This window comes from Equus caballus, chromosome 18, assembly GCF_041296265.1.
Source record: "Equus caballus isolate H_3958 breed thoroughbred chromosome 18, TB-T2T, whole genome shotgun sequence".
Lineage (NCBI taxonomy): Eukaryota > Metazoa > Chordata > Mammalia > Perissodactyla > Equidae > Equus > Equus caballus.
The window spans coordinates 35,045,234-35,061,710 of record NC_091701.1 but is presented as its reverse complement, the minus strand read 5'-3'; the positions used below and the strand labels follow the sequence as shown (position 1 = coordinate 35,061,710).

At 43.5% G+C, this 16,477-nt stretch overlaps 1 protein-coding gene across 23 annotated transcripts in view; it reads right to left on the bottom strand.

Moving 5' to 3' along the window:
- The window catches only part of FMNL2 (formin like 2), a 294,823-nt gene extending 282,173 nt beyond the window's left edge, over window positions 1-12,650 (bottom strand). For 20 of the 23 annotated variants that reach the window (XR_011428223.1, XR_011428224.1, XR_011428225.1 and 17 more), the window contains exon 1: window positions 11,958-12,510. Coding sequence is in view for 18 of the 23 variants with exons in the window: in XM_070240954.1 (XP_070097055.1) it covers window positions 11,958-12,074 (117 nt within the window). In the remaining 5 variants the exon portion in view is untranslated. Of the gene's footprint in view, window positions 1-11,957 lie in introns of all 23 variants that reach the window. The other 3 variants (XM_014732462.3, XM_023622922.2, XM_070240958.1) reach the window with 3 other exon arrangements.
- Window positions 12,651-16,477: the final 3,827 nt, after the last annotated feature.

Below are 16,477 nucleotides of genomic sequence, written 5' to 3'. Positions count from 1 at the left end.
CTTGAGGGCAGACAATTGGCCGGCCTTGTGTAGCACTGCATCCTCCAGCACCTACAACATTGCCTGGGACATAGTAAGTGCCCAATAAATATTTTTGAGCTGTCTGATTAAAGAATAAGCCCTTCTTAAGCAGTGGCAAATGAGCAAAATCACACAATGTAGACTAAAAAGTGTAGTCTAGCAGTGGTTGAGACCACGCTGGCATCTCTCTACTTCCTATTGCAAGGAAACTTTGTCTGAACACTCAAAATATAGAAATGGCACTTTCCCTCTGAAACTTTAAAGTTCGGTATTCCTACAACTATACTGATGCTGGACTCATATTGACAACGTATAGCCATTGTGTGAATTAATGAATTTAGTCAGGAGGGTATATGAAGAACAAAGAACAAGAAGCAGACATTTAATGACATCTTACAGCTAACTCAGAAAAATATACATGTTGTGGTACAGGAGACGGAAGCAGCTTCTCTCACCAGACAGGCCTGGATTCAAATCCTGCCTCCACCATTTGCTAGTGGCCACTTTATCACTCTGAGCCCCACTGTCTCCTTAACAAAAGGAAGATAATACCTCCCTCCAAGGGCTGCCAAGAGCATCAGAGAGAATGCTTATAAAGCACAGAGCAGGAGCGAGCACATAAACATCACCTTATTTTACAGTGGAACGCCCCCTGGAGTTTTAGTGCAAAAGACCTAGGATTGGATCAGAAACTTCACCATCTTCTTATATAACTTCAAGCCACATACCCTCATGCCCTGTTTGCCTCGTTTATCAAGAACGCTTAGAATCACAAAAGATCATCTGAAAGCACTTTGCAAACAGCAAAGCACTAAAATGCCAAACAAGGAATGTTGCCCACTTAAACTTGCCTCACTCCAAATAAAAAAGAAAATCTCATGAAGGACATTTTACTTTAAGAAAGTCCTATCCTACTGTGCTACTACTCACTTGATGACAGTACAGCATGACATGCCAATCTGGCTTAGTGACAGTGAAAACTCACTGATTTTCTTTGGCCATTTCAACTGCCCTCCTTTTCTCCGAATCCACCAGCTTTCCATAAGAAGTCAGGTGAAGGATGATGCCAACTTATTATCTCTGAATGCTTAGTATTCTCGGGCAGCTACTACAGTCAAGTGATAAGGGGAATACCAAGATGAATAAGAATCTGTGACAAAGTGTCACTTCAACACAAAGGCAAGTTATGTGCAATTAACAGTCAGCCCAGTGTGATCAGTTAAATGGGTTCCCGGATCAGCTATTCAATTCCCAGGCCTGTTTCAGCGGGCACAGTTCTCAAATAACATCACTAATTATCTGCTCAGACCTTCCCTGGGCCAAGCTCTGTGCTGGATGAGGAAAAGTGCCAGGACCTGTAAGATGCAATCGTTGCCTTCCAGGAGCCCACGATGTGAACTGGCAAATAAAACAGGGGCATAAACGGATGGCTAAGAGTGGAATGAGTGACTACAAAGCTACACATAAAAGCATCCCCTTATTTTAGTCACACTTCACACAAGGTGATGTTTAATCAAGGGCCTCATGAGTAAGGGAAATAATTCATACTATTCATGCTATAAAGAGATCAAAGAAAGAGTTGTTTTTCCCGCCTCCCCCAAGCTGATGGGGGCCTGCAGAGACACCGGGAAGAGGGGGGATTTCGGAAGAGCCTTGAAGGCTGGATAGAATTTCAATAAGCAGAGAAGCAAAGGGAGCATATAACATGCAGGAGAACCAGTGTGAGAAAAGACATAATGGGGGGAAGGTGCAGGCCTGTTCTGTGGACAGGGTTAAAGCAAACTCGGAGTCAGGGGCGCGTATGGAAACAGGAGAGGGGATGGGTCTGGCCAGACTGTGGATGGCTCCAATGGGAAGGCCGGGAGGGGACAGAGAAGTTACAGATGAGAGTATAGGAGGTGAATCATTAACAACAAATATGGCCAAAGAGCCTCTCAAATTGGATCAATGTCTGGAATAACATAACAGGGCTTTCATGGGAAAAGTGAACCCGAAGTTGCAATTCACAATCTTATACCTTTTAATATTTCAAAAGAATCATCAAGAAAGATGACAAAAGCTAAAGGTCAGAACTTAGGCTTGAGAGTGAATAAACAAAACTTGCATCTGCAAGTACGTAATTCTAAGTACTGAAGCCGAAACTCCAAATGCTCATTTTCACCATGGAAATCCCTCCCCATTCATTCCTTACTGCAGGAGCACAAATCAAAACGTCCTCTTCTCAGTATTATGAAAAACAGAGACACAGTACACACACAAAAGAAATACCATTAGGGTTATCAATGATAGGCTAACTAAAAGCAACAGGAAGATGCTGCAGTGTCAATATTTCCTAATGGCCAGGACGACTTGGACTGAGGAAATCTCTCAAAGGAAGTGGTGGAAACCTCATGATTAGAGTCATTTAGAATCAGACCACAAGGCACAATCCTGTGGTCTGCTTTCTTCCACGCACGTCTGGCCATTTGGAAAGTAACTTCAGGTGAGCCACCGTGGCTGGGGAAGCAAGGAGCCAAGTCCAACAATGTTTATAGAAAAAGAGGGAAACAGATGCTGATTTCTAAGGGCTGGTTCAAGCAGTGTATGCAGTTCGTGAAAGTCCATCAGACTGTACACTTAATGATACGGGCCCACTTCTGTATGTATATCATTCTTCCATAAAAAGATTTTTTCAAAGGATGATTAGGAGATATCATTCCAAAGAAGAGCAAAGAATTTTTAAATTTCTCCATTATCAAAAGAAAATTGAGAGGAAACCAAACTTGGGATTTCTGATAATTATTGGTGAATTAAAAAAAATATATGTCTGATGTTAAGAATTACTCCATTAAATGAGGATTGGGACAGGTAAATTCACAGATGATCTGGACATTTCTAACCTAAACAAATGCTTTCCAAAAAGCCAACCCTAAGACTCAAAATGTTTACTGTGAAAGCACATTGGAGAGGCTGAACACTGGCAAGCAGAACGGTTCCACAAACCTAGGAGGCCTCACAGTCCTAAATGGTCTCTCCAGGTTTGCATCCACATGGCCTGATTAGCTGGCAATAAAATGATTTTGTGATAAGGCCTGGGGAGTCACCAATTCCAAGTTTAAAGCATACTGGTCCCAAGGTACTTGGACTGAATTGGCTTCCTAGGTTCACCGGGCAGAAGTGCTCGGGGATAAAGAATCCCAATTGGGGCCGGCCCGGTGGCGCAGCGGTTAAGTCTACACATTCTGCTTCTCGGCAGCAGGGGGTTCGCTGGTTCAGATCCTGGGTGCGGATATGGCACCACTTGGCAAAAAGCCATGCTGTGGTAGGCGTCCCATGTATAGAGGACAATGGGCATGGATGTTAGCTCAGGGCCAGGCTTCCTCAGCAAAAAGAGGAGGATTGGCAGTAGTTAGCTCAGGGCTAATCTTCCTCAAAAAAAAAAAAAGAATCCCCATTAGTCAAGATACTCCGTCATCACTAAAAAGGCAAAATTTCCTTGGAAGAAACACAAGGCTGACCATACCGGGGACTGAAAGTGCCAGAACTGAACCTAAACATAAAGCTATTCACCTGATTCATCGCCCTGCATTTAGGTTCCGCAGCTTTCACAAATAAGACATACTGTGGTGTTGAACTCATTGGGCAATGTTGCCATGGTGCAAATCTAATCATGTTCTGTCCAACTTCTCCTGCTATTATTTATCCTAATGCTTCCTTCTATACAAAAAAAAGAATACCATTATTCATTAAAGGCAGATGCGATTATTTTCATCCTGCTCTTATAAAACAGTTATCTTCTTTACCTTCCTCACCAAAATAAAACTCCATTATTCTTTAATATTGATCATTTAAATCCATACCTTCCCAATTACCAGAAAGTTTTATCTAGTCATAAACTACCGACATTTCTCCTCAAAAGATTCGTATTTCTAGATGAAAATGAGACAATAATTGCTTCTATCTTCTCAGTTCAGAAAACCACATAAGCTGTCCTCAAACCCCAAACCAACACTGCTAAAGATTATGAATACGAGGAACGTCTATTTGCTTATAACTATTAAAGGAATAACTAGCGTCTTGCACTGAGAACAATCGGTTCATTCTTGACCTAGCATCCTATTTATCTTTCTATTCTCAAAGCTAATTGCTTATATAAGCATGCCAATTTGCCTTGATTATAGGATTCTTAATAAATGAATGTTGTTTACATTTCACAAGTGTATTTGAATTTCACTCCAGGAAGCCACGCTCATCAAGTCTTTATAAATGGTAAAACCAGAGATCAAAGCAAAAGGCTTGCAGTGAACCAACAAACAATCAGGCTGGAGAGCAGAGGCCTAGGCAAAAACACAACTGCTTTATGGATGGTTCTACTCCAGAAGTACACCTCTGTTCACGCTTTAGCTATAATATACAGAACTTTCTCTGAAAATTTTCGTTATGATTATTTGATGATCATTTCTTAAATAGTTGAGTAAGTCTAACACTCAACAGGCTTTGATCCATTTCTTCTACATTTCTCATCTTTGTGCTTTTGGTTGAATCAAATATCTTCGGGAGCTTTTCTTTCTAACCCTTCTCAACTTTACCCAATTTCTCCAAATTTTCTGCCATCTCCTAAATAATTCCTTTCCTACTACACTCAACTGGTTTTTTCACTGTGGTTTTAACTCATGCTAGGTCTCTGGAGCAGGCAGGAAAAGGGGAAGAAACACTCCTCTAGCACAGTGGAACTCAGTGAAAGTTGCACATTGAAATTTCCTAAAAAGCTTTTAAAAATCCTGATGCTCAGCTCACCCTCCAAATTTATCAGAATCCTTGGAATAGGACCCAGGTGTATTTTCCCTCTTTTTTTAATTTATTTTTTTTTAATTTTCTTATTTTTTGAGGAAGACTAGCCCTGAGCTAACATCTGCTGCCAATCCTCCTCTTTTTGCTGAGGAAGACTGGCCCTGAGATAACATCTGTGCCCATCTTCCTCTACTTTACATGTGGGATGCCCGCCACAGCATGGCTTGACAAGCGGTGCATAGGTCCACACCCAGGATCCGAACCAGTGAACCCTGGGCTGCCAAAGCAGAACGTCCACACTTAACCACTGTGCCACTGGGCTGGACCCCAGGTGTATTTTCTGAGGTTCCCAGGTGATGCTGAGATACAACCAAGTTTTGGACCCACTGCTTTAGCTTGTCAATCCCCTCATTATCCTACCTTAAATAAAGTATTTAGCCAAACTTTCACGGAAAAAGGAGAAAGAAAAGAAGTCAGGTTCCTGAGTTCAAGACAGAACTTGAGATAGGTGAGATCTATTACTTTCAGGTACCAGTCACAGGGCCAAAAATGTGAACTATTTGACACCTTTCCCACAGCTAACAAGTTTTTAGGATAAACCAGGCCATAAGTACCTTCTACTACACAGAAGTCAACCAAGTGAGATCACCTCTGGAAATAACAGGGTCTAAACACCTCAAAGCTCTCAGCTTCTGTGGCAATGATACAGCAGCTTACATGTGCAACAAACCTTCTTTAGCAAAGAAGAACACAGACGAAGGTTACATTTGAAATAAGAGTCACTAAAATCAGTTACAGGCTGCACAAGAATGCTGAAGATACGATAAGGGAACACTTTCGGTATGTCTTAGAAACTGTAAGTTCATGATAAGGTGCCCACCCATGAGCTCTGATGCCACTGGTCATTTTTTTTTTGTCATTGTATTTCTTAAGAGTGTGAAAATAAAGTAGACTTCTGTCTACATCAAATACCATTATACCTTTAAGTAGAGAATTGGTATTTCCCAATTTAGGGAGACTCAGCCATCCTGATCCACATCTGTGGGCCTCAGTTGAATTACACAGTCCGTGAGGCAGCTCTCCAGCCTACCAGATCTTCCCTAAAAACCATTTCCAAATCACAGCATACCCATTGAAAACTGCATAGTCTTTGGTGTTATGTTGAAAGAGAAGGTTCTGGAGAAAAGGATGAGATGACTGGGGAGGGGAGAGGGAGATCACTGGTGTATGAACAAATACCATCTTAAAGGGAAGACAAGAGATGAGTGACCTGTGCCCCAACGTTCAAGTAGCTGAGAGCTAAGAAGGTGCATGAAGCTCTCTACAGAAACCATGACCCCAAAGGCTGGGTGGGGACATACTTCCTGTGATGGGGGAAGGACAGAAATGTCCACCAATGTAAAGTGGAGCGCCACTCTACAAGAGGGCCTTTGCCAAGCAGCTACACCGCTGTAACTCACCGTCCCTCCTAAGTAATTCCAGTCTGTTCTTTTATAAGGATTCGCTGCTTTTTTTCTAGAGGATTCCAGGTACCAGCACCCTCTTGCAAAGGAGAGAAATCATCCGGAATCAGTCTTCTGGTATTAGCCACCTTTATGACATCTATTACTTGCTTAAACATGAGGACCCAGGAGCCCACTTCACATTGTCCCAATTCCCCAAGCCCAAAGTAGGAAAAGAGCCATTCGTTTAGACCAAGCCCTTCAGGCAACAGTTTTTGTAAAGTCAAATGAATTTCTAGAACAAGCATGAGCCTATACTTACTTGTTTTCCCCTTTGAGCCCTGGAGGAACCTACAAGCAGCTCCTTCTCCACTCTCAGGTGCTATAATTCTATCTAGAACCTACACGTGGCAGATTTACCTCAAGAGGGCACCGTTCAAGCCAATAATACCCTAAGCATATGTTGGGTTTGGAAAGACCCTCCAATTGTCAGCATTTTTCATACAGCTTCTGTCCAAGCAATTCTAATGGAGAGCTCACTCTCCATTTTTTGACAACCCTAAATGTTAGAATACTTTTCCTCATGCTTACATGACTTTCAGCCATTGACCCTGGAAATTCTACTCTCCAGACCACACAGAATACTGCTACACACTTTTCTACACAAAAGCTCTTCAAAACAAAGAATCAGCTAATGGATCACAATATATCACATTCTAGAAATCTTATACTTCCAAGTGCTATGATTTCAAAAATCTCAGGGCTATGCTCACAGTTGTGTCAGATTTTATTCCTGTTGCAGAGAAGGAAAATCAAAGGACCAGAGGAAAGAGTTTAACTTGCCCAAGCTGATGCAGCAGACATGATTCTAGAAACCAGGTCTCCTGCCTCCCAGGCCAATGCTGTTTGCTAAATGAAAGGCTCAAGTGAAAGCAATTCTTACCACTTAAGGATTTAGGGGCACACATACCTTTTCTCCCCCAAATTTCATCAGTTTACACTGCTGCCAGTCTCTCACTGGAGCCAAACATTTGCATTCAGAGAATAGCCTTTGATCAACTTCTACCCCAGATACTCAAATATATTGGTATTATTAACGGAAAACAATGCACCCTGAAAATGATAAACATACTTTGGAGAATAAAACAGTTCAAGGGGTTACTGCCAAGGATGAGATTGTAATGGCTCAAAGTGACAACACTCCATCCCCCTTCTCCACCTCCTTCCCTCACAACAGGAGAAAGGATGTGAGAAAATACATGAGCAGGCATCCGATGATGGCCTAGCTATACTCCTACCCATCCATCTGCTCAGCAGACTCCATGGCAAGAGCTCTCCCTGGAAGTAGATGAGAGGGGACACCACCTTGCAGAGGGCAATAAACTTAAATGTTAAAACTTGACCTTCCTTGTCCCTTCCACAAGTAATTACATTCGGAGCATATGCATTCACTGACAGACTATCTCTTCCCTCTGATTTGGAAAATCGAAACTTCCCAACCAAGGTAGTTCAAGTCTGCCTTGACCGGAAAAACTGAAGAGCACGCTTTCGGACCAAATCAATATTTAACTCCACGCCTGAAAAATAGAACAGATCAGTGAAGATGCCAAAATGTTTGCCATCTAAAGAGAAACATCAAGCGCACCTCACTTCAGTCGCTTCTAAAAAATTTCTGCCAATTTTACACGGTTTGAACTTGCATTCACCAGACTTAGGTACTTGTTTCACAGCTTTACTGCTAGTTCTAGGCACTTTTTTCCCCCTTCCCAGTTCTAGGACTAAGGAAGTAATGGAGGGTATTGGAGGGGTAGAGATTCAAATCTGGGTTAAAATCCTAGATTGGTTACTCAATAACTATGACTTCAGGCAGTTTAGGTAATCTTTCTTTCCTCATCTATAATGTTGCTGATACCTGGAGTTACTGTGAGGCGTAAATGAGAACACATAAAGCATAGGGCACACTCATGGTAGGTACTCAGTAAACGTTCCGACTTCTTTCTAAAGCAGAATGACTACATTCAACCTCAGGGCAAGGAAAAAACTGAAAAGGGAACTAACTCAAATTAATCACACACCAGGGTAGTTCCCAGTATCAACATAAGCTAATACTGCCCTAAACCATCACTTTCTATGTGTCTTTTTGAATCTGTCTGCAGAGCAATCTGAGATCCGATATCACACAGAGAGACAGCAGCTAGGACAGAAGGCTTAAAATTATCCTTTTCTCAAAAACGCAAAGCAAGAATCCTTAGGAAAGCTCCTTGACAAAGGCCTTAGGGGACCTAGATTTTTAAGTTGTGAAAACCGTGACCGCAAGCCAAAATTCAGTGAACAATATGGTGGAGTGTCTCACATAGAAAGAGGTACTCTTGGACAAAGACCATCAATTGCTCACCACACCCAAAAATCACCTCAGAGCGTGATCTTTGAAAATAAAGAACATGAAGAGTATTTACGTGTGTATTCCCACAATTAAACAATGTTTAATGGAGAGCCCCATGGATATTTAATTATAGCATGGGACCCAAAAAATACAGTCCAATGTTACCTGTAAAATATATAAAATACATACACCCTACAGGAACAAAAACTGAAGTAGACGATTGATTTTATAATTTAAGAAACACGTCCATCGAAGAGTATTACAGAAACATCGCACACCTGTACACACACACAGAAAGGCCTATCACCTGTAACTCCATGTGGAAGGCAGGTACAAGGATACAAATAGTTACATGTATACAAGGAGTCAGTAATCTTTTCCGTTAAATATAAGTTTTATAACTATTATTATAACAATGCTGAAGACATGTTCAGGGAGGGGGGAAGACTCTCCCTAGGAGGATTAAGCTCCTAAGTTTTGATCTAATTTTTACTAGTCATCAATTATGGGAAGTTCAGTAACTCAAATCTATTTTTCCTATAAGAAACTATTATTTTTTAGTTTACCCCTCCACTCATCCTAATTCAGCAGTCTTTTACTGTCTGATCTTTCTGTTCATTCCCACTAATTTTTCAGATTTATACAATTTAACTCATACAGACTGATGAAGGGGGAACAGTCATTGAATAGGTTGGTTCTCTCCTAAGATTTTCCAGAAATAGATGGAGTTCTGTCATTTTAATTTTTATTTACTCTTCCCAAATGCTTTAAGTATTCTAGAGCTTGGGGAGTGGGAGGAATTGTTTTCTATGCCTCAAATGGCTCATTGATTACGGACATAAGCCATACTTACGATGAGGTGCTTGTAGACTTTGTACAGAATTACTACCTGGTTTTCCTCCCAAAACTCATATATGATCTTCACCATATAGGAAAATAAAACTAGTATCAATAATGCCAATATGACTCCCATGGTCTCAGGATAGAGAATTCCTCCAAACGTATACTTAAAAAGTTGCCACCTATAATTCGCCCTTCAAGCTTGATCTCCAGAATAAAATGGTTTGTGCTGATTTCTTAAGTGATTCATGAAGAAAAGCACAGCTGAGAGCATCGCATGTACAACTTCAAAAAAAACTGACCACAAGGGAAATCACCATAACTCGGCACTTCTATCAGCCCATAAAGATGATTCCTTTTAACTCCTCGCAGGTTTTCGAAGAGCAGCTGGAGCTGACTAGGGAGAGTTACAGTAAACACATCAAGGGTCCAAGTGCATCTCTAACAAGAGGGGCCCCACGCTGAGACTTTCCCAAAAGCTTTGTCTCAATCCGAAAAAGGTTAGCCTAGTATTTTTTTTGTTTTTTGTTTGTTTTAAGACGCTTAGAATACTGTAAACAATTAAGAAAGGAACCACATCTTGTAACTGTGTACAACACACAGAGTAAAAGTAACCACAACAACCAACTACTGCCCCAAGGAGCTTGTGATGTAGAATCATAAATGTCTACATACTAAATTGGTGACTAGACTTAATAGTAACACAAACCCACCACATTAATGACGGGATATTATTTTTCTAAAGATTAATTCATACCATGTGTTACTAATCAGCAGGCTAACTGAAAGCTCATGCAAATCATGCTATCCCAGTTGAGCAGAGCTTAATTGCATTACTGTTATTATCTGGTTTTCCTGTGTCACCGGTCCTTGCAGTTCAAGTGCACACACACACCACCAGAGCATGGATGGAAAGACAGAAAACCCAGAGCTGGGAGATTAAGAACCATGTGTCTGGTAGGAAGAGGATTTTGAATAAAAACGTTTGTCTCTGGAAAGACAGGTCAAGTATGCACCTAGGCTGCCTTGAGAAGTAATTAAGCCAATGCTGTTTCATTTCAGAGTGTCCCATCTTGCACAACAGAGGGAGCAGCTGTAGGAGATCACAGAAAATACAAAGCAAGACAGGCAGCCTCATCTATCTCCCGACTGCCACACCAGAGTTTCCGAGTGGCAGCAAAAAGCTTGTGGCCTCTGTTCTCCCAAAGAGCACAAAGCTAACCTGCCAGAACAATATTCCCAGTACCAAACCAGCCCCTCTTAAAGGCCTGAAGACAGGCAATTTACACGTTTCAGTCAGCGTCCAGAATGGGGTCTTTCCCCAAAGTTGTGAGGTTATATGCCAAAAACCTGCAGGCAGACGCAAAATTTGTCTGCCTTGAGCACAAGTTTCTCTTGCTGCCTAGCCTTGAAGAGTTCAAAGGTAACTAGGTAGGAAAAGGGAAATGTACAAGTGTAAGGAACAGAAATGCGTCCGATCTTGCCCGCTTCCCTCCTAACATCCCTTAAAAGAGACTCAGACACTAAAAATCGAAGTCTGGGGACCAAGTGTAGGACAGACTCCGGCTGGGACGAAGGGGAGGCCGCCACACCCTCTTGAGCTCACAGTACTGACAGGCTGTGGCTGGGAGGGGCCCAGAAACTTACTCCCAGAAGGAAAGGGAGGAAGAAGGGAGTCTTCAGTGTCATAGATTTGAGAAGCTGGAAAGCTAAGAGAAGCGAATTTCGAGAGGGAGCCAAAGACTTGGTTAGGTGTGCTGGGGGAGGGGAGGGGTCGTTCCTGCAGTCAGGACAGCTCACAACACGTCCCCGCAAAACTACACATTTTTGTGGTTTAAGATTAAGACCAAAAGGAACGCGCGGAGGCGAAGCTTCTCTCTCGCCTGGGTTTCAGATGGCCCCTCCTTGCTTAGGGTCGGGGGCGCCGCACTGCCACGGGTTTCCTCCTCTTTCCCTTTCGGGGAAGGTCCCCTCCGCCGAGCCGCGAGGTCTGCCTCCAAGTTCCCCTTCGCTCACCGCCCGGCGTGGCGCCCGCGGCCAGCCACATGCGCCCATCTGTGCGGGACCCCCAAGCCCGGGACGGGCACCCGCAGGATGGTCCACAGGGACTCGGGGTTTGCAGAGATTTTTTTCCAAACAAAAAGCCTTAGCGGCTCGCCGCCCGCTCCTCCCGGGCCCGCGCCACCTTCCCTTCACGCCCACGCCGCACCTCCCAGGCACACGCGCTGCGAGGTGCCTCTCCCGCCAGACAATGGGTTCGGAGCTGGCCAGGCAGCCGGCCTGGCCCCATCCCGGGACCCCGAGAGGGCTGGGCGCGGCGGGCTCGAAGGGGGACGGACAGAAGCGAGGAGAGAGAGGCCACAATGGGGAAGGTGGGCGCCTCCCCCTCGGGATAGGAGGCTCGCTCCCGGCGCGAGGAAAAGGGGAGGGGGCGGGGGTTCAGCTGCGCCGCCCGGCCCGGGGCTCCAGGGCCCCGCGTCCGGCCGCCGCCGCGCACTCACCAGCACGATAGCAAATCGCTCCTCCAGTTCACCTGGCTCGGGCATCGGCAGCTTCAAAGGCACGCTGTGCCCCCTGAAATCGGTCTGCTGCGAATCCATGCTGCCCGCGTTGCCCATTTTGGCTGCACGCCGGGGCCGGGGGCTGCTCCGGGCCCCTAGCGTCCGCGTCGGCAATCAGAAGAGCTCCCGGTGGCCGGCTCCCGCTGGCTGGCGCGACCTGCCCGGCTCCCCGCCCTCCGCTGCGCCCCGGCGAGTGTGCAGCGCGCGCCGCTCCCTAGCAGCGCTTCGAGTCGAGCCGCCCCCCGGCCTCCCTCATGCTCCCCGCCGCCCCAGCGCCGCCCCGGCCTCTTTTCCTCGGGAGGGGTCGTCAGGGCGCCGGGCGCCTATCTGCATGTTGCTCCGCTGGCACGCCGCCCCCTGCCAGCAATCGCGGCCAGTGGGCGCGTGGTTCCTGCAACTCGGTCTCCCGCCGGGGCCGCGGCCGCCGCTGACACTTCCAGCCCACGGCCGGCCAAAAGAACGCTCTCTCGGCGAGCACCTCCAGCAGACAAATGCAGGTCCGCGCTCCCGACACAATGCCCCCTCTCGCCCGGCCCCCGCCCCCGGCCCGGCTCCGCCCACTCGCCCCGCAGACTGCCGGGACGCGTAGTTTCTGCCCAAAGTGTCCACGCGGAGAAACCACGCTCGCTCTGTAGGGCCAGGCCCGGTTGGGACCGCTTGCAGCAAAGGCAATGTGTACGCCTCTGGAGATAGTTTATGTCACTTTCGAGCCCCACTCACTCCAACAGTAGAACTAAACTACCTGGTCTTACATGGATTCTGACACTTGCCACGTTTGGCAAATGAATGAATGATCCAGTCAATCAATGAGTGAATGCACGCATGCTGATTTAAATTTCAGAAGATTGTTACTGTTCAAAAGTAACTAGATCAACAAGGGACCTCAAAGGTATGGGCAACGTCCTGTTTCATAAACTGGGGTTTGGGTCTCTACGTGCTTGTTTTTTTGTTCCTTCTTCCTTATGTGTATTACATAGTCTTTTATGTGATTGAAGTGTTTTATAAGCAAGTATATACTTTTCTAGATGTTTATAAATATTCACTATGGATAAATGCATGTATAGTTAGACCCCAGAAGTTGGATGAGAAGGATTCAATTCAGTGCAAAACAAACTGTCAAATAGCTATTATGCATGGGTTAGTGTCCCTTCGTGGGAGAAAGAAAGAGGATTGCTCCTGCTCTGGAATACTTCACAATCTAGTGAAGGAGAAAATGTACATGAATAGTCATATTTCGTGTAAGATGGATCTAAGGACAGAGTGTTGGGGGAGGCTGGAGATGATCGTTGGCTGTAGCTATCTTATTCCTAACAGACTTGTTCCAGGTATTTTACAGAGAAGATTGGGACCAACCCTGTCCTCTGGGGTGCTTTTCAGACTATAACTAGCTTTGAAGCAGTGGAAATAGAAACAGCCTTACAAATGACTTTAGCCAGCTGCTCATGTTGTAGATTTCAAGGGTGCCTACCTGGTTGACTTGCTACTGAATTCCCGCCATTAGTCTTTTCTTAGCTTAACAGTGTTTCTTAACCTTGGTTTGTGTATCAGAATCATTTGGGGAGCTTGTTGTTAAAACTGCACACACCTTGGGCCCTGCCTCTTATCAGAATTTCCCTAAGCTGAGAGCTGGAGCCTGGGCAGGTGTATTTTTAACAAGCTCCCCAGGTGATTTTGATATGCACCAGGGTTGTTACCCTCTTGTTAAAAAGCAACCGCTTCTAGATGAGGTAATGCACCAAGACTCAAGCATCAACGACCACATTTCATTCAGCTTTGTAAACCCCAAGATGCCTTGGGCATAGTAGATGTTCAATGATTATTTGTTGAATTGACAAGTGACTTTTACCAAAAGCCTATGGAGCAAATACACACTTGTGTGTATGGTCTATTAAATAAACCACCTCTAGTCTTTTTGAAGAAGGGAGAGAGAATAAATAAATTCCACTTGAAAGTCTGAATAAATGCAATCTGTATTTCTAAAATTACACTGTATCAAAGTTAATGGTAAGAGTGTTACTTATCAAAGAAAGAAAAACAGGGATATAGGTAACACACACTCACACCAACTAGGGAAAATGAGTGAGAAAGAAAAGCAGTTAGTTCAGACAAGGAGAGACACTGCTGACTCACAAATGTGTTTATTTTCTTTGTAATCTCTAGACATGTGCTTTGGGTCTGATTGACTCATAAAATCAGCCCACCCAGGGGATTACCTATCTGAGTAGAGAAGCTAGAATTCTTCTCTGGAGTCAAGAAATCCTTTTTTATTCCATATATGGCTCCCTCTGGCCATATTTCTGCCAGTGACCAGGACCTTTTTCTCCCCTTAAGTCTTATCACATCTAGTCTCTCTCATAATCTTGCACTTTCAGAGGAGCCAAGGACAAAGTGTGCTAATCCATGAACCAAAAGAACTTTCCTGCCATTTAAGGGTTTGCAATCTCTAATCTTTGGTTATTATTTGTGACTATTAAGTGAAAAAATAAACAAAACACTCCATTATATTACACAATTTCTGTAGGAATTTCTATCAAAATCTCAGGAAAGTTTTTGTTTTGGGGAGGGTGTGGAGAGGGAGGAAGGAGAAGACATTTCTCTTTAATTGTAGCACTCTTCCTCCCTTCCCACAAAATTAGAATCAGGTGATCATTTTTAAGTATGTATTTCATTTCCTGATCACTAATATGTATGAGTTTATTATAGTTGAGGTCACAAAATATTGGCAAAAAAATGAATCATCTGTTAAAACTATCCACTCATCAGGGGCTAGCCCAATGTCATGGTGATTAAGTTCACGTGCTCTGCTTCGGGGGCCCGGGGTTTGCAGGTTCAGATCCCCACTGTGGACCTACACACTGCTCATGAAGCCATGCTGTGGCAGCATCCCACATACAAAAAATAGAGGAAGATTGGCACAGATGTTAGCTCAAGGATAATCTTCCTCACCAAAAAGTAAAATAAATAAGTAAATACATAAGTAAATATACAAATAAATAAAAATTTAAAACTATCCACTCATCTTCCATGGAAGCTGAAATTTTAGAACTTTATCTTCCATGTGCCAGGTGTTTGCAAGCTATGTCAGCAATGGCTTGATCAGGGATTCCTCAATAACAGTGTAATTGCTTTCAAAGAAGATTTTCAATCATTCATAACAAATACTCCTGCAAGATCAGCAGAGTTTCATTGGTATCTCCTCAGGTTTTCAATGTAAAGAAATGCTCTGTAGCTAAGTTCACTTTGCTCCTTGAAAAGGCACTAGTGTAAGCCTAAGAAGATTCTCTTTGTGTGTATAATTAGATAGAAAAGAGATAAGCATTTTGTGATGAACACAACCATTGATAGCCCTGAATCAAAACTGTGAAGTAGCTGAGATTTTAGAGGGATGGCTTCATGTCAATTTACATCCACAAATGTACTGCAAGACTCAATTTTCCATCTGCATTTATTTTCAAAATATTTGTTGAGCACTTATTATATGCCAGACACTGCTGTTGATTTTAAACAAAGTTTAAACATGGTTTATTCAATTTCTGCTTTATACAAACTTTTTCAAATAGTTAACATACAAAGATATACCTCAACTTTTGAGTTCCCCTTATCATCCTGAATCAGTTAGGAATGAATGTTTTTGCCACCAAATAAAAGAGAACCCAAGTAATAATGGCTTAAATAAAATATTTTTCCCATAAAACAAGAAATCTGGAGAAAGATGGATGCTGGTGTTGGTTCAGCAACTCGGCAAGGAAGGGTCAGTATCTGTGCAGTGAGTTTGTCTTTCCCTCATATTTACAAAATAGGTGCCCGAGTGCCATGAATCAAGTCTGTATTGAGGGTAAAAAGTAGAGTGGAAGAGGTAGTGTCAGTTAAGTCTCTTTCTTTTATGAGGAAATCAAAACTTTGCCCAGAAGTACCACTAGCAGGCTGCCTGTTATTCCTCATTTTCCAGAGCTGAATGGCATAGCCATCTCCAGCTACAGCTACTGGGGGAGTGAGATAAAACCTAGGGCTGGATACATTTCTTCACCTAGATAGAATCAAGATTCTGATAGCAAGAAGGGAAAGGGAATAGATGTGGTTAAACAATGGGTAGACAACAAGATCTTTTAACTTGCACCCCACATATTGCACATCTTTGAATAATACTTTGCATTTGCATTTGATTTCATATTTTACAAAATATTTTACTTACCCTATCTTATTTTATCCTGTCAATACAAAAATGAGGAATTTAAGGCTCACCAAAGTGATTTTTTTCTAGTTTACACAACAAATGATAGTGTTAGGACTTAAGTATTTAAACACCAGTGCTGGCCAGTGGAATCTGCAACCCGATACTACCACTAAGCTCCAGCAAAGGGTCACTCCATCAAACACCATGAAGAACTATATTAACACTTCAGAGTAGAAGGAAAATGACAAGTCTCCAGGAACCAATCCTGAAGTAACAGAAACTTACA